Source organism: Theobroma cacao, chromosome 5 (assembly GCF_000208745.1).
Source record: "Theobroma cacao cultivar B97-61/B2 chromosome 5, Criollo_cocoa_genome_V2, whole genome shotgun sequence".
Taxonomy (NCBI): domain Eukaryota; kingdom Viridiplantae; phylum Streptophyta; class Magnoliopsida; order Malvales; family Malvaceae; genus Theobroma; species Theobroma cacao.
The window spans coordinates 30,633,741-30,652,689 of record NC_030854.1 but is presented as its reverse complement, the minus strand read 5'-3'; the positions used below and the strand labels follow the sequence as shown (position 1 = coordinate 30,652,689).

General features: G+C 32.8%; 3 protein-coding genes across 4 annotated transcripts; 1 reads left to right on the top strand and 2 right to left on the bottom strand.

The window, feature by feature from the left end:
• On the top strand, window positions 1,244-2,603 carry LOC18599377 (CRIB domain-containing protein RIC4). Of its 2 annotated transcripts, none has more exons than XM_018121350.1 (3): window positions 1,244-1,505; window positions 1,604-1,747; window positions 2,129-2,603. In XM_018121350.1, the coding sequence occupies exons 1-3, from the start codon at window positions 1,376-1,378 to the stop codon at window positions 2,362-2,364; spliced, it is 510 nt and encodes a 169-aa protein (XP_017976839.1). In that variant the 5' UTR covers window positions 1,244-1,375; the 3' UTR covers window positions 2,365-2,603. The 2 variants fall into 2 exon arrangements, with proteins under 2 accessions (XP_017976839.1, XP_017976838.1); XM_018121349.1 differs by having other exon boundaries at window positions 1,589-1,747.
• On the bottom strand, window positions 2,682-3,490 carry LOC18599376 (probable E3 ubiquitin-protein ligase RHG1A). The gene has a single exon (XM_018121347.1). It carries the CDS (start codon window positions 3,449-3,451, stop codon window positions 2,822-2,824), a length of 630 nt encoding a protein of 209 aa, XP_017976836.1. The 5' UTR covers window positions 3,452-3,490; the 3' UTR covers window positions 2,682-2,821.
• LOC18599375 (photosystem I reaction center subunit XI, chloroplastic) lies at window positions 5,001-7,313 on the bottom strand. Its single transcript, XM_007029319.2, has 2 exons — window positions 7,000-7,313; window positions 5,001-5,632 (listed from the first exon to the last, which is right to left on the bottom strand). Exons 1-2 carry the CDS (start codon window positions 7,159-7,161, stop codon window positions 5,141-5,143), a joined length of 654 nt encoding a protein of 217 aa, XP_007029381.1. The 5' UTR covers window positions 7,162-7,313; the 3' UTR covers window positions 5,001-5,140.

Sequence of the window (18,949 nt, the reverse complement as noted above, 5' to 3'; positions counted from 1 at the left end):
TTTGCTTCATTTGATTATAATTGTAAGTTTTAATTTCAAGTTTAAGTCTCATCGTATGCGAGCTTATTCTCACTATATATTAATTTTGTTTGATTTATTTGGTTTATTTATTGATTTCTTTCGTGAATGAATTAAGTCATACATATTGAAAAATATTTATGCGAAAAGGACAGCTCGAGTTCTCTATATAACATATATAAGTAATTATTATAAAGATTTTTAGAGCAAGAAGAATATCATGAGATTCTGCTGGGTTTCAAACTCAGCAATGAGTAAATGTACTTTACACACAAAAATTGAAAGAACAAGACATATGAATGACAGATTAACAGATCAATGCCTTCTTTGTTTGGTGTTTGATTTGAGGGCAGAATGTTGGTCGAGCTTAATTTATAAAGTTGATTTAGGCCTAATTAGGTAGGTGGGTTCAATATCTTCCTATCTTTAAATTTGACCATATTTATTGAACCAATCCAACAACAAAAACCATATACCAAAATTAAAATAAAATAAAAAAGAAAAATTCTAGTATTAAACTGCAAAATTTCTTGAGCATTTAGGTGTAAAATTCCGATAAAATTATCAAAAAATTAATTAATTTTTATTCCCCAAAAATTCAATCCTCAATCATTTTATTCTCCTTTAAAATCAAGAAACACCCATTTGGTATCCATCACCAAGAGCTTGGTGTTTTGGACGCTAAAGATCACTTGTGATGCACTTCTTCAGAGGTAGAGTCCAAATTAAGTAAACAAAAGAGAAAAAATTTCTACTATTAAAAATATTTTGGGGCTGAAAAATTCACAATGGAAAAGAAATACATATTAGAAAAATGGTAGCTTATTGTATAAGAGAGGCAAGTGAGGGTGGAGAAGGAGCCCACTATGGGAGACTTAACACAGTAAAAAGTTTTTTAGGGAAAGCGACAGAAAGTTAGAGATGGGTTCATTTTGGGGTTTGTAGCACCCTAAACATAGAAATTTCACCTACTTTAGGTTAATGCATGACCAGAAAAGAAAGATGGATACGTTGGGTTAGGCCTGTTTTTAGGCTTAAGCTTCAAAATATATCCTGTTACTATTAATTGATACACGTCCGAATGTACCTATCAGATCAGTTGGTATTTTCAGGCATTTCTTTTTCTCTACCAAACTAAACTCGAATGTATCTTGACCTTTTTTATACAATAGAATTATTGTAACTTGATAACAAAGCCATAGCCACCCAATATAACAAAGCAATTACACTTCCATGGGTTGCATTTCCTCAACAACCGATTTACTTTGGGTGTCTCACTTTTCCACTCACTCACTCACCTTTTTTTTTTTGTTTTTTTCTCTTATTCTATTCCTATCATTAGTTGTTTAATGAAGAAATGAGAGACAGAATGGAAAGATTTGTTATTCTTCCCTTCTCAGTTGGTTGCGTCTCTGAATCAAGTGTGGCTGTAGCTGTGCAGCAGCCTAGAAGATCAAAGCCTGCAGACACCAATCCAACTGCAACAAGTCTCTTTCTTTATTTCCTTTTTCTTGTTTCTTCTTTCTTAGCATTTGGTTTCTCTTAGTGGAGACTAATTAGGCTTTTTTAGTTGTACTTCTTGTAGAAGCACAACGAGAGGAAGACGAAGAAAGTTTATCGAATGAAAGCATGAAGTATTCATTGAAATTCCTGCCCCTTCCAAAGCCTGACATATCAACTGGGTTTCATAGGCTGTGCAAGAGTTTCAAGACCTTTTCTCAATTATTTGGTAAGTCTAGCCAATATTGTTCTGTGTCACTTGTCATTGCCTTTCTTCTGATGCTTAGACCAAACATGCATGCTAACTATCCTACTCAATTTGATTAATTAGTTATTGCCAGTATTTAATGGATTTAGTAATAAAATTAAGTGCCACTTTCGATAAGTACTTTACAATTTTGATTAAGTACTAGACAAACTCAAAATTCTACACCATTATTCCAACAGGTTTCAAGGTCTGATGATAAGTTGAGCAAGAGCCATGTTCATGCTCGATTGTCATGTATCCCTTTGTGAATATTTTCATTGTGGTTTAACTTTGAATGACATTATATTTCTTGCTCTTAATCACATTCTTTTTTTCTCTTTTTTTGGCTATCTGACTGGTCAGCCTACAAGGAAGACTCGGAGAAAGAAATGGAAATAGGATTCCCAACAGATGTGAAGCATGTGACACACATAGGATTGGATGGCTCTGCATCAAGCAGCCCCAGCATGGGCAGCTGGGAAAATCTTTTCTCTCCTCATGAGCTTTTCACTTTCCCCTCTGTTCCTTCGGGACAGTGTGAACTCCCCATGGAAAAACAGGCAGCAGCTGCCTCACCTCTTGTTCAAGCCTCTACTTAATTAGACAAAAAAAAGGCGCCTAAGAGATCATGATTGCTATGCTGGTGAGACTGGATTGTCTACACCAGAATGGATAATAGTGGGTGTTGGTGATGCTAATAGGTATATTTAACTGTCAACAAAAGTTAAAATTGTAATGGGGTTCTCTCCCCTTGTTTGTCTTGTAGTTGTTACAAAAACTTCCATGGTGGATGTATAAAATTTAAGTGCTAAAAATACAATTTCATGGTTTGTAATTATGTGGTAAAAGAAAACATACTCAGCATTTGGATAAAATACTTTTGACTACTTTTAACTGATTAATGCTAACTCCACAATTCCTTCAAATATGGTTTAATCCAAACAAGAATTTATACATAATCATGAAATGATTGACAATCCCAGGAAGGAAATGGAAATATAACAGTCACACAAGTAAATCAAAGAAAACATCACTCTTACACAGTCCTAATTATAATCAACTGGGCATCTCAAATCGACAAATTGGACAAAACTTACTCATCCCTAGCCAATGAACAATGCAACGGCCATGGAATAAATGTGAGCAAGGCATCCGTTTGGCTTCAGAACCGATCGAGAGATCATCCAAGCAAATTGCACAAGCCATGGGATTTTCAATCACCACCTTCTCCAACCTTCGGATTGCTTCCTTACTCGCAGGCGTCGTCGTAGGCTTATCAATAGGAAATGGCAATTCACCAACCATAACATCAATACTCACACACATCCTCAAAACCTTTCGGTTCTTGTAACAGTCTTTGGTTGACATGCGACCAGCACATTTTGATATTTCAGCGATCATGAAGTCCTCGACCGGCACGTGCATGGAAACAAGCATGTCGCGAATGGCAGAACGAGGATCGCTATTCATGTAATCGAATTGCACCTCGTGAGTCCTTCGTATAGTTACACTGTCGTAACACTCGATGTCAAGGTCGTCTTCCTCGTCGTCGCAATCTTGGTTCGGGTAGGTGAAGGAAGCATGAACATCAATGGAGAAAATAGAGCTCTCCAGCAACTCATCTTCAACTCTTGTCTCGTCCACTTCCCATACCTGACAATAGTTATCAAAGATATTGCCTGACATAAGGAGGATAGAGAAGAGAATAGGACACAGAAAACTTGAAGGTGATGGTAGAAGAAAGAGATATTTGAGGTTATCTCTATCATCTTAGTATAAATAGGAGAGTATCCCATTAATATCTCTCCTTCAATTTTTCTTTCTTCTCCTTCAAATTTTATTTCTCATTAAAACAATTCTCCTTCCTAATACGATTTTTCTTATTAAAGACAAAATTATTTATTTTTAGAAAAAAACCGGATTCGAATCTAACATTTTCAATTTAAGAAGGAAAAATACCGAATTTGAATCCAACTCTTTCAATTCAGGATGCATTTTAATTTTTTTTTATATAAAAACAAACACGATGATAACATATAATATAATTAAAACTTAAAAGCAAAAAGAAAATTAATTGATATATGTTGACCCAATATTGTTCAGGAAATTTCACGATAATTAAGAAAAAAAAAATGTAACGTCCCCTAGTCACCTAATAGACTATGGCATCAATTTACCTCAATTTAAGGCTAATATATAGGGTTTGTGTTTGAATAGATTACTCTTTATCAGTGAGTTAAAGTGAAATTATTTTGACATGATTTTTGAGTATAAACTATATTATATATCTCCTTGATTTTCTCATATTAAGTACTGACAAAATCTTAAAACTTATTTTGGTACACAACCAAAATTAAATTAGTAAAAAGTTTAATAAGACAGCAAAAATACAAAAGGATTATCAGCCAAAATTAAACAAATAGTAAGAATTCAATTATCAGCCAAAATTAAAGTAAACTCTATTGTTACAATAAATAAGAAAAATTAAAAATTAAACAGCATATAAAAAGAAGACCAAGGAATTCTTATAAAATAGTGCAAACAAAATTATATATACGATCAAAAAAATTTATCTAGAGTCAAATTAATATAATAATTATTGTGTTAACTCTATAACCATGTGCTGTAATTCAAAAATTTCATCGTCAGATGTGTAGTTTAATAATCTATAAAATAAAATGTCCAATAACATAATTCCTCTCCTATATCTTAAACTTACTAAATAATTAATACTTTATTTGGTTAATATTTTTTTATTTATTTTTTTATAAAAATAAAACATTAATAATATAAATATCGAAACCTACTTTGCTAACAAACTGTGGTTGGGAAATGCACATAGCAAAGAATAATCATATCTCATTGTAGTACCCAAACATTTAACTCATTAATTAGTATATGTTCTTTTACTTAAAAAAGTAAAGTTCGAATCTCTTTCTTAAAAAAAAAAAAAACACCACACCTCGTCGCAATAAATTAAATTTTGATTGACTCTTCTCCCACGTATGGTTGAGAAGACATATGATCATTAGGAACGTTGCTCTGGCGCTGCATGCAAATTAATCAATACGATTATAGAATTAGTTAAGGATTGATTTGTTTAACTCTTTTTCTTTAGTGAGATTATATTTACAAGTAAATTTTATAATTATAGTTAAACAGTCTTCAATGTATATATCATAAACGATCTTCAAATTAGTAAACTAGCATGAAGAATTGATACTCTACATCGAAATAGACCAAAGCTGTAAGCAAAAGATATAACAAGTGCTATATCAAGTCTGAATTGTTACAATGTAAACATCTACTTGAAACATATAATATCAAACGTACATACATTGATTTTCAGAAGAGAATTGAAAAGGAGAAAAAACTCTACTTGAAGAAGTAAGGAAGGTTTAGGACATAAAGGAGGAAGTAGGCCCACGTGACACCAGAAATTCCCCCAAAGAAGAATCCTCCAGTGAAACTAGCCCATCCCTCAGCTGTTTGCAGCTGGTCTGGCTCCTTCTTCCGCCCAGTCAAGGTTAAAGAAGGTGCGGTGGATGGCTCTCCTTCCTTAAACGATGCAACTCCGTACATTGACAAGCAAATGCTTAGTATAACCACAAGACCAGCAGCTGCCAGGCTTCCTGCTCCCCCAGCGACGGGGGTGCTCCTCAAAGGCCCTGCCTTAACAAATGGTCCTACAAGGAGGAATCCATGGGCCAGACCCACCTCGATTCCCCTCAGAAGTGGGCTCACTGCTGTCCTGTAAGCCGGGAGGTTGGAGAGGTACCAAGCAATCAATGGGCTTGATGTGATTGGGGTTTCTAGGCTTCCAATAAATGGGTCACCATTGATGGGCTGAATTACTTGGTACGTTGGCTGAAAAAACCAGACCAAGCCACATTTAGTCCTAAGCTTTCTTCCCAGAAGCAAACAAATTTAATAAAATATAGTAAAAAAGACAAGGCCTTCCAAGTGGACAATATTGCTTGTGACCTAGAAAACGTCGTCTCTAAACTATCATGCCACATCTCTACCCATCCACATTTTCGAAATCTCGGGAAAATCTTATGGGCGAGTCAATTTACCTGTTGAGCACTTAAGCATGGTGCATGCCTTTTCAGCCAATTGGATCATATGACATGGTATAAGTCATAATCAATAAGCTCGAGCATTGACCTTACTTTCCCTTAGAGACAAGCATCTTTTTTTCAAGAAATAATAAAAAGAAGAAGAAGAAGAAAATTTAGAGGTCAAAATCCTCCTCCATTAAAGGTATACTTTTTGTAATGAGAAAGAGAGTGAGTGAGTGGTGTGTGGGGTTAGTGAAGTGAAATATAAACAAGATCAAGTTGCCTTGGGACCTTTACGTGGGTAACAAATTATATTCAATGGCCACCCACATGCTTAATGCTTGTACACCAAGCTTGACTTCTCACTTTCCAGCACATTTTGCCCAAAGAAATGGAATTCGGAGGCCGCCAAATTGCCCATCTGTCTAGCATCGTGGTTTTGAATTAACTGCTCTTGATCATTTTTATCATTACCCTTTATTGATCTTGTCTCTCAGTTGGTCAAATGACTGCAAAGATTGCATAATTAATCATTTTTCCACTGTCCCTTTTATATAAGGGTTATTGCTTTATTATTGGTTAACTAGGTTTCAAAAATGATACACTTCGAATTCGGCATGAATATGACATCGACTTCATGGAATTCAAAGGGACTCCTAAGGTTCTGGGTAAGGCCAACGAAAGCTTCTCTTTTTTGTTTTCAATGGTTAAGAGAATTCATGCCTTGAAATTTTTAGATTATATATAAATTCAATTATATGCGCACCATGTGCAAGTTAATTTATTCTAATTATTAAGTAAAATCCCAACAAAATATATAAAAAAAATATTGCATTATCGTTACTTTGAAAAGTGGCTAGACGTAGTGGAAAGAGTCGGCTGAAATCAAAGGGGATAACTTGAGCATTGCAAATTCCAAGGGGAATTATCCATTATGGATAGGAGACCATACTTGACTATTTCCCATTATCTTGTGGTCCATATTTGTTCTTTAAACCAAAGAGGGTTAAAATTTCCCATTAGTATACTGTGCTATTCTTAAATTCTAAAGTTCAAATAACTTTTCAAAAAGAAAACACACACACACACATATATATATATATATATATATATATATATATATATATATATATATATATATTCAAATTCATAAATAGGTTAACATTAACATACCTTTTCAGATTGGACGGCTCTGATGGTGAAGGAAGATTGCCTCCTAGAAGGCAAGACTCTAAGTGGAGAGGCAAAGGGAACCTTGGGTGAGACCAATGCCCTTGAAATTGGTGAAGTGAAGCTGGACTTTAGGTGGCTAGCCATGGGAGAAGCAGCTGCCATGGCTTTGCTTTCAAACAAGGTAAAAAGATTGGTAACGACAATGGAAGGAGAGAAGAGGCGATATAAGGTTTTTGAGAGGCTAAGTGCAGTCCATGAATGAGATTGTGTTTAATGGCTATGTGGCCTGTGGCTCTTGATGCACAGTCTTTTCTTTGGACCAAATGCTACCAACATCTTATCTCTTATCCAAACTATTGTGTGTATGCTTTGTGCATTCACAATTTATCTCCTGTTATTGCAACATTGATAATCAGTTCTTATTGCTTATAAAAAAAAAATTAGTTCTTGATTTGTTTTTGGATTGGATTATAATTCTCCTCAAAGGCCAAGGGCGTACATTGCATAAAAATTTTGAAAGATTGACCAATAGTTGATTACACAAAATGTAATTGGTCAATTTAGTAAGATTGATTTGGTAAATTATAAATTTTAGGTAATGTAGAACATGTAAAATAACACTCAAAGTCACATATGGCTGTCTAAATTTTTAAAAAGGTGTCAAGTTAACATGACACCAATTCAACTACTACCATTATATTAGTTTGATTAAATCAATAATTCAAGGTATAGCATCTTTATAGGTTATTACATAATATCATTGGTGTATGTTTGCCTAGCCTAGATTAGTTCACTAGTAGGGCTCACACCCTCTATCAGAGAATGTCTCATCTGTAACAAAAAATTTTCTCTCCCATACCCCAAAATTGGTCACTAAATAATGAAAAAAAAAAGGAAATTTCCGTCACTAATTAACACCCTACTCCCTTGTAACCCAAAGAGAGGCCACGTTTTTGGACATGTCTAGTTTGTTGGAATAATTACTTTAATTTCTCACTTATTAACTAACTTAGTAATATAACAACCAATGCTTGACCCTATTTGCCTTAGTAATGTAACATCCCTCCGCCCCAAACATCCTCATTTGTACTGAAAGCACAAAACCGAACTTATTAATATGTTTAACTAAACAGGTGAAAAGAGTTTTTTTTTTTTTCCTAATATGTTTTAAACACAAAACATCGTCATTGGGAAGGACAAGATTACTTGTTTCCCAAATTAACTCTATTATTAGAATAGGGTAATTTGTCCAACTAAATTCCACGTCGACATGCATGATTAGTAATTATTGCTAAGCCAAGGAACGAAGGGAAGGTGTCCTGAGAAAGGCTAAGACTAGGGTCGGTGTCGGATTAATAAAACTTTAATTCCTAAAACCTAAACCCTAACTCTAAATCTTAATAACAAAAATAAATAATCTAATAGCAAGAATCATGTTAATATTAAAAACAAGTAACACAAAATTACAAGAAAATACTAAAAGGAAACATCAAATGAAGTAAAAAAAAAAAAAATGTTCCCAAAGGAGGCATGACATCATCTCTCTCTAAACAAAGTTTACATTTCCTCCCAAATAGAGAGAAAATTTTCCTTCTCATGTGAAGGGTAGGTAATCATCATCTGTCAAGAAATAAAAATGCACAAGGAGACTTCCTTTTATTCTTACTAGAAATTAATTTGTTTTCTTTTCTTAATAACATTTTAGTCTTGCATGATAGCTTCACGGATGAATATCACATAAAGGCGTGGGCGGCTGGGAAAGGAGAAAAAGAATGAAACAGAAAACAAGAGACAAGTGAGATGTTAATGGCTTATGTGGCATTTACACATAGGCTTACCCCATCTTGCGAAATAATAAAAAAATTTTAGTGCCTTATAAGGTCAAAGAATTCAACCTCATATCAAACGTGAGTAAGAGAAGTATGAGTTTGATTACTTCCACAACCATGAAGGCAAATAATCCCAGCAAAAGAGGAAGAGAATGTGTAATATATACATAAAATTAATAAGGTTAACTGAGATTGAGTTACTGTTGGTAGGTTTATATTATTAATTAGTTATGCAATTTTAAAAAGTTATTAGATATTGGATATCGAAAAACTCATTTTTTTAATATTATTTAGACTCAAAATAACAATTCTACCTATTTCATTTGTAGATTTAGCCAAATAATATATGTCAAGAAGGCAATGAAAAAAGTCACCATTGAATGTCTAGAGTCTAGATCAGCTTTTTTTTTTTTTGATAAATAAATTTCTAGAGTTATTAAAGAAATTGTTAAAGATCGGTCGATTATTTCAAAATATTAAACTGTTACGGGAGGTGACCTAACATTTCTATTTAAATTTGAGTGATGCACAATCTTACGTACAAGCAAAGGTGAATAAATACAAAGCCTTTTAAGTGTAGAATAACTATAGGTTCGAGAAAAGTTAAAAAGGACGTTGGATGTAACACAATCACTAAAACAGTGGAAGTGAAAAAATTTAATTTGAAGGGAAATAATAGATTAACGTCTTTACGTTAATATATTAACGAGCATATATCAAGTTTAGGATACTATAAGTCTTTAAATATAAAATTAATTATTTTCACTTATTATTAATTAATTTTAAATTAAATTATGGAAACAAACCGTACCATTATAAAATATTTATTTACAATATATATTGATAATAAGTGCATATCATTTCTTGCACCGATTCATTGATCATTCACTTTTCATAATCAATCACAAGATGGTATTGCTGATAGGGTAGGTGCTATGTTGGCACAAATGAGATTTAGTTGAAATTCAATAAAAATCAGTAAAATTCAAAGCGTATATTTCATAAATGTTATTTAAATATAAAAATGACGAGTTTTGTCTAAAAAGTCAATAGCCGGTCTAAATTAATGGGTGAAGATTAGAGGTTTTATGCACCTGTACTCTAACTTTAAGCGCCCACCTTTGAGAACAAAAAGTTTTAACCAAAAAGTAGGATGAATTTCTTGCTTCTTTTGTTTGGCATTATCCTTTAGGATTTATTTCAGCCTCACTATTCAATGTGCAAAGAGGAATTACGTGAAATTACGTGGATAGCTTAGGCATAAAATAAAATCTATTGTCTTACATTTATGAGAGTAGGACCTTAGACACAATCGAGAATTGCAAACTTGTATGGCTTTAGAGTCTACGTTTTGCAATAAGTAGATTATAAAGAATTTAGATGGGATCTCAAGTGTTTATATTTATTTTTTTAATTTTTATTCAACACATAACACTTCTTTTGTTGTTGATTTTTTATTCTTATCTTGTTTGTTTGGTGTGTGAAAAAGGTTGATAGCAAATACTTTATATAGACTTCTTAGTGTCTCTTTTTAAGGATACAACCCTTTCATCAAGATACTTGTAAGTCTTAAAGACACATATGCCTATTACAAGATAAAATCTTTGGATGAAGGTATTGTTCCAATAATTACTTATGAAAAAACAATTTTTCATTCTATAAAGCAAAACCTTTGAGTTACAATATGTGAAAAATAAAATAACTCAAAAGAATGGAGTCAGAAAAATCCTACTATTCATTAACAAGATAAAGACACACACACACACACACATATATATATATATATACATGGCTTAGTTGGAGTACAAGTAAAGTAAATAATATAAAAAGAAGTTTTCTAATCATATACTTCCTTGTAGTGCAAGTAAAGAAAAAGATTAACAAAGAAAGATTATATAAAAGAATAAATCTCATAAATAAAAAATCCTCCAATACTCCCCCTCAAGTTGGAGCATGAAGAGTAGAATGCCTAACTTGACCAATAGTTTATGAAATCGATCGTACCCAAGTGCTTTAGTGAATATAGCCAATTGGTTTTGTGACGAAATAGTTCGAGTAACAATAGTTTGTGACTGAATGAGCTACAGGATGGAATGACAATCTATTTATATGTGCTTTGTTCGTTCGTGGAAGACTGGATTGGCTACAATGTGAATAGCAGCTTGATTGTCACAGAACAAGGGAATCAGTGTAGTATGTGTCACTCTAAGATCTCGTAAAATTTATATCAGCAAAATGATTTCACTAATGGCGGCGGCCATGGCTCTGTATTCAGCTTTAGTGAAAAAACGAGAAACCACCATTTCTTTCTTAAATTGCCATGAGATGGGAGAAGACCCAAGAAAGATAATATAACCAGTAGTGGATCTGCGTGTCGTCGAACATCTTGTCCAATCATCATCACAATATGCTTGCTAAGATAGTAAACTATTCGAAGGAAGCAAAATGCCTTATCTTGGGGGTTCTTTTGAGATAACGCAACACTTTATGAGTAGCATCAAGATGCGGTTGTCGTGGGGCATGCATAAACTAGCTAAGAATATGCACTGCATAGCTGATGTCTAGATGGGTGATGGTGAGATAAAGTAAACGACCAGTTAGGTAACGATAATGCCCTAGATTAATGCAAATTTCACCAAAGTCAAGTGAAAAATTGTGCTGTTGCTCAGTGGGAAAGTTGGCCGGCTTACAGCTTGTGAGACCACTCTTGGCTAAGATATCAAGTACATTCTTACGTTGGCTTAGTGCAATACCTGCTGCAGAATGTGCCACTTCAATTCCAAGAAAATACTGGAGTTTGCCAAGATCCTTGATGTAAAATTTTGCATCCAAATAAAGTTTCAACCGAGAAGTGCGATCATAATCTATTCTCATAATGATGACATAATCAACATATATGAGAATTACAATAAAAAATACCCTCATACAAAAAGAAGTGAACATAGAGTGATCTGCTTGTGATTGACAAAAACCAATGGCAAGAAGAGAAGTGGTAAACTTATGATACCAATTTCGAGATGCTTGACAGAGTCCATATATAGATTTCCGTAATCGACTAACCCGCTGCTCTCCCTATTTAGCAAACCTTTGCGGGATCTTCATGTAGACCTCTTCTTCCAAGTCACCATGTAAAAAATGCGTTATTCACATCTAGTTGATGTAATTCCCAATGCTTAATCAAAGTAAGTGTCAACAATCAATGTACAGTGACTAATTTTGCAACAAGAGAAAAGGTCTCATGAAAGTCAACACCCTCAATTTAAGTGTAACCTTTAGCAACAAGTTGCGCCTTATAATGCTTAATACTTCCATCTGGTTGATATTTGACTTTGTAAACCCATTTTGAATCAATAGCCCGTTTATTAGGGGGTAAGAGTTGCAAAGTCCAAGTATGATTTGCCTCCAAAGTGAAAATTTCCTTCACCATGGCTTCCCTCCAATGTGCATGTTTGACTGCTTGAAAAAATGATTTCAACTCATCAATGGATGAGATGGCTGCTAAGAAGGCAATGTGATTGGGAGAAAATTTAGAGTAAGAAATAAATTGTGAAAGAGGATGTAACTTGAGTTGGCCGAAAGAAGAGATGGGATCGACGGATGCTTGGAAGCGTGAGAGAGGGGGTAAAATATAATCATAATCAAATAAGGAGTGTGAAACTTGCAATTGTCATTTGCCTAAAATAATAAGAGTTTTTGAAATAATATTTTCAGACTCATTAACAAAGTTAGAACCAATTAAGTCAGACGAGGAAGCTTTTGTTGCTGACAAATCGGATCTAATTGACTTTAACTAAGCACTGGCAAGTGAAAAGGACTCATGCGAATTGGTGAATGAGGTGGACCCAATTGGAGTAGACTCATGTGCAATAGCTTGCGACATGGGTTCGTCTATTGCAAGCCTATGGTTATGAGACGCAGGTCCAATTGTGCTTGTAGTTGGGTTGATGCTTGTAGATGACTCGTTAATCCTAAGTTCAGTGACATTGGGCACTACATGGTTGGATGGATTATCCAATTCAGTAGTCCAACCCAAATCAATTGATTGTACAAATTTTGCTGCCTAGGAATCTGTAAATGGAAAAATGGCTTCCAAAAAATAAACATCCCGCGAAACGTAAATCTTATTACTTTCAAGATCATAAATTCTATATCCCTTTTGCCCACTAGGATACCCAACAAAAACACTTGGTTTAGCACATGGAGCAAACTTGTCACGTGGCTTGTTAATTATATGCCCATAACAAAGACATCCAAAGCTTCTTAAATAATCATATGTGGGACTTTTTCTAAGTAAAACCTCATAAGGAGTTTTATTTTGTAAAATAATGAGTGGCATGTGGTTGATCAAGTATGCGGCAGTAAGAACACATTCACCCCAAAACGAAATAAGAAGATGAGCTTGAAATCTTAATGCTCGTGGAACTTCTAAATGATGCCTATGCTTTCGCTCAACAACTCCATTTTGTTGCAGTGTGTCTGTACAGCTAGATTGATGTTCTATGCCATGATCAAAATAATGAGTCATTAAATCATCATAAGTAAATTCGAAGCCATTATCTGTCCGTAGAATTTTAACTCTCAAGTTAAACTATATATAAACCCAATTAAAAAATTACAGTAGATACGTTCTGATTTTTTACTTGTATTTCATGAGAAAGACCCATGTTGTTTGACTAAAATCATCCACTATGGTTAGAAAATAGTGAGATCTAAAAAATGATTTTGTTTTGTATGAGCCTCAAATATCACAGTGTACTAAGTCAAAGGCATGCATAGTCTTATTTATACTGATGGGAAAAGATAATCGTGTTTGTTTTGCTTTACAACAAGCATCACAAAACAAAGTCTTCTTGCAATCAAAAGAAATAGATAAATTAGGAACGAAACAAATGCGATTTACTGGTAGATGCCCCAAGCATCAATGCCATGAACTTGCATTAACCGAATCGCTAGCTATCAATGCCCTCTTCCCTCTCATCGGTTCCAAGTAATAAAGAGCATTTCGCTGTCTACCCACTCTAATCGGCTTCCTCGAAGGTAAGTGTAGACACTACAAAAAATATAATAAAAAATCTAAAACAACAACTAATTTAAAATTAAGCATTAAATCTCAAGTGGCACAAACTATGAATTAATAAATATTATAAAAAAATGTGAAGACAAAGATAAAAAAAAAAATTAAATATAGATATATAAAATAAGATTTTAGGCTTTAATAAAAGTTTGCTTATGAAAAAATATAATAATAATAAAAATATATAAAATATAAGAAATAGTATAATAAAAAAATAAAAAAAAATAAAATTGTTATTCATTAAAGTAACATGGAATCATAAACAATTTATCTAATAATAAAAGGAAAATATAAGAGTCACTTAAAATAAAAAATGTAAAGTATAAAAAAATAACAATTAGAAATAAAATAGAAAATATGATAATAAAAAATAAAATAAAATGAAAGTAATAATTAATAATAAAAAAATGGACAATTGTATTAGCATGGTATGTACATATATATTGCATCATGCATATCATTGCATATAAATATTTTTGTTTTCGAGTGTAAGCCCCGATGATGGGATCTTTCGAGGATCTTACGAAGGCGGGTATTTCTCGAAAAGTGTCCTAGGTGAAAAGATGTCCTCGAGTCCTACCAGTATGATGGGAGGGCTCGAGAAACATCTTTAATAAAAGGCTTTTATCCGAATTAGGTTCATTATGCACAAAAATATTATTTTAAAAAGAAAACGTATGATGACCCCGATGACGGGAATTATTTGTCGAATTTGTAAGGACGAGTTTCTCGGATAATTCCCTAGGTGAGAGAATATCTCGAGTCCCACCAGTATGTGGGCGTATTCGAGAAAATATCCTCGATAAAAGGTTATTCGTCCGACATTTTTATCTCACGCCATGCATTTCATCTTACTTCACATTTGCATTCCATTTTAGGATAAATAAAGGATAAAATAAGAGAATCATAACTAAGAAAATATAATAAAAGTCTAATAGGATAATCTAAAAATGGTACCGTTCATGGAACGAGCATCCCGGGGGTGCTAATCCTTTCTCGGGTGTAATCGTACTCCCGAACTTAGATCTAGAAAAACGTATACCAGTTTAAAGTTTTTTTTTTGTGGGCTTAAAATTAATTTAAGGCTTCATCGATTAGAATCGAGTCAATAGGTGACCAATCGCATCTAATAAAAAGATTGGTGGAGACTCCTAGTTTTTAGAGTTTTCACATCGCGTCTGGCGGTCGGGTTCCTGGACCCGCACGTTACGACAGTAAGTTCTGAATCAAAAAAAAAATTAAAGGCCAAAAGGTTACCATACAATGTAAAACATGTGTCAATTTACTAACAGACAATAAATTGAAACAAGAATCAAGAACCTCAAGGACTCATTCAAGGATTAATCTTTTTTCAAAAGCAACTTGGCCCAAAGGATGAACCTCTATTGTTTCATCGTTAGGAATTTGTACTAATGATATATCAAGTCGAGATACCACATTTGATAAGAGTTTATATTATGGGTTATATGATTTGTGGCTCCTATATCTACAACCTATTCATCATTTCTCTTACCAAAAGCGTTGGAGGTTGTCATGTTTGCAGATAGCTACCGATGTTGTGCAGAACTCAAACTTGGGATAGGCGATCCAACTCCATCCACTGTGGCAGCACAAGCAGCTCTTAAAGACATGCTTGTCGCTATGCTACTGTCCCATTCATTTCCTCGAGAATGCGATTGATCACTATTAGTTTGTTTACCGCTCCTCTTTCCAAATTTGCGCCAATTTGGAAAACCAATCGCTTTGAAACAATATTTTTTGCTATGGTTTGTCTTCCCACAATGGATACAAGATGGAAATTGGTTACGACTCCCATCATCATTTTTTTTTTTGTCGCAAATCATTTTCTTTAGTCAATAAGGCAGTAGCTTCAATGATGGGTGCACTAGTTGTAGCAACCGAACGTTGCTTCTTTTCTTGTGCTGTAATGGAGTAAGCTCTTCCAAGATTTGGCAATGGGTTAACACTCAATATTTGTGATCGTACAATTGAATATACTTCATCAAGTCCCATCAAAAAATCAAAAACCTTTTCTTCTTCATTGATAGATTTCATCCTTTTCGCTACACGACAGGTACATCCACATTTGCATGACGGGATTGGATTGAGACCCTGTAACTCACCCCAAATGATTTTTAATTTACCATAATAGCACGATATCGAGGATTTCTCTTATTGTAAAAAAGCTATGATGCGCTTTAACTTGTAGACTTTCGAGGCAATTCCTTGCATAAATCTTTCTTCCAAATCTACCCATATTTCTCTTGCAATTTCAACATGAGTAGCACTACCTTGAAGCTCTTTAGCTAGTGCATTTGTAAACCATGAAAGAACCACTGCATTGCATTGTATCCATAGTTGTAAATCCAGAGAATCAACATCTGGTTTTTTATCGTTTCATCCATAAAACTTGCTTTGTTTTTGGAATAGAGCGTGTTCATAAAGCTACGTCTCAATGTGAAATAATTATCTCTACTTTTACTAAGAAATGCTTTACAAAAATCAGGCCTGGATGATTAAACGAATACAAGTAGTATGAAGAAATGGCGTCAATGAACTTACTTTGATTAGCACTCTTAATCTCCATAAATTCTTCAATACTCTTGCCTTTGTCATTATTCACATCATCTCCTACCATTTTTTTTTAAAAACAAGGTTTGTAACCTGCTTTGATACTATGAAAATAAAATTACTCAAAAGAATAGAGTTAGAAAAATCCTACTCTTCATTAATAAGATAAAGACATATATATATACACACAAATGACTTGCTTGTAAAGCAAATAATATAAAAAGAAGTTTTCTGATCCTTAAAAAAAAAATTAAAAAAAGACTATATAAAAGAATAAATCTCTCAAATAAAAAATTCTCCAGTAATATAAAAAGATTACTTTTCAAATCAAAACTTTTAAACAATAGTATTTTTCAATTATCTTATAATTTTTTAATTTAAAAATATTTTTTTAAATGTCACTTTATATATAAAAAATCATATTCAATCTAATAGTCATAATAAAGTCACACCATGTGACATAATTTTTTCAATTGATGTGACTTTCAAATAATCACAATATTTCATATAAAAAAACACAATATTTTATCTATAATTTTTCATATAAAGAGATATAATTTTAAAAATACACTAACACAGTTGTTTCACCTATTTAAGAAACTTTAACTCTGGAATATCAATGAATAAATATAATTTTATGACCCAAAGCGACGTGATTGATACGCTGTCCCTTTTCACATGAAAAACAAACACCCTTATCCTACTTTTCTGGAAGAAGCACCTAAAATCTTGCACAGAAAAGTCTGATTTGACAAACCCGAAACCTCTGTTTGACCAAATCGTCTGTCAGTCTTTGATAAAATATACTGGTGATGACTATTTTTTAATCATTTTTCAAGGAAAACTCTATTTCTTTTGGAAGAGAAATTGAGTTTCGCGGTTAATTATATAGTGGCTTTCGTTTTTTGACTTTCGCTACTTTAAAAGTAAAATCAAATAGTTAGCGAAAACAAATTTTTGTAAATGGTATATGAGCAAACACAAAAAAAGCCATGAATCAAGCCTAAATTAATTATACTTTTGCTATAAATTACTCAACATAAATATTTTTGTATTTTTTTATTAAAACAAAGTTCTTTTTAATTAATTATATATTTAGCATTTGAACTATTGTAAAATAATTGCCTTGGTATTGGAAGAAAAAAATTGTTATTTAGGTACTTGAAATATACTTTTGTCAATCAATTTGAACTTTTAATTAATTTCGTTAGTTGTGTCTAAACACAATCAATAAAATGGTGCAAGCTTGGGATGCTATGGGTCCAGAACATCAGAGATCAAGACAGGAGCTCGCAGTAAGCTGGTTGAGACCGAATTCAAATTTTGTTAAATTAAATGTGGATGGCAGTGCTAAGAGATTATGAGCCATTTATTAAGGTTTATTACTATGTTGCAATAAGGAATATAGAAGAGTACAAGTTGAGTCAGACTCCCTACTTGCTATTCAAAAAATTTCAAGTACAAATGCTGCTCTACACTTGGATCTTAATGGTCACTTGATTTCAAAAATAAAAAATTTACTTTTTTGAGAGATTGGGAATGTTTTATTTCTCACGTTCATCATGAAATTAATTAATGTGTTGATTGGATGATAACACATTATGAAAATCTTAATTTAGGTTTATATACATTTATATCTCCTCCATATGAGATTTCATCTTATCTTCGAGTAGATGCTTTAGCAATAGTTTAGACTAGATTTGCCTAAATAAATAAATAGTGTTACGTGTTTAAAAAATTTATTTTATTTTTATTTTTTAGAAATATTTTTAAAATATATATTTTGAGAATAAAAAATAAAAATTTACAAATTAAAAGGTCAAAAAATGAAAAAAATTATAAAATTTTACTGAAAAGAAAAAATTCAAAAAAAAAAAGGGAAAGAAAGAGGAAATTGGAGAGATAGGAAGGGAAGAGAGGGAAATAAAGGAAGAGGAAGGGGTGTTTGACGTCAATCTACCAAAAGTTAAGTGGATTTGTCCTGTGTCCCTTGAATTATTCAGGCGGGATTCCTTATCTATTTTCTTCCCGAAGTGCTAAGTGTCTAGTTGTTCCCTTCTGAAGGTGCTTAGCCTAAAATTGAATCAAGTTGAGTTTATTTTGATATTATTTATCACGGGAATATTATTTTTTTTTCAAAAGATTAATTTATGAGATATATAACGCCATCATTTATAAGTCATTTAAAATTTATCTACTTGCTTGATGTGAGATTTTTGAAAACCTCTCTTACTTCCTTTCTCTTTCTCTCTTCCATAAGTCTCTCTTTGATATATTTTTTTAATTTTTTAATTTTATTTTTAATTCAAAAATAAAAAAAATTAGAAAATTTTTAAAATGGAAAGAAAAAAGAGATATGGTTTTTTTAGATACATGACAAGTATTTTGATTATGTGTTTTTTGACATATCATACATTTGACTGAAAAAGTTAAGTACCTAATTACAAATTTTTTTTCAAGTGCAAAATGTATACTT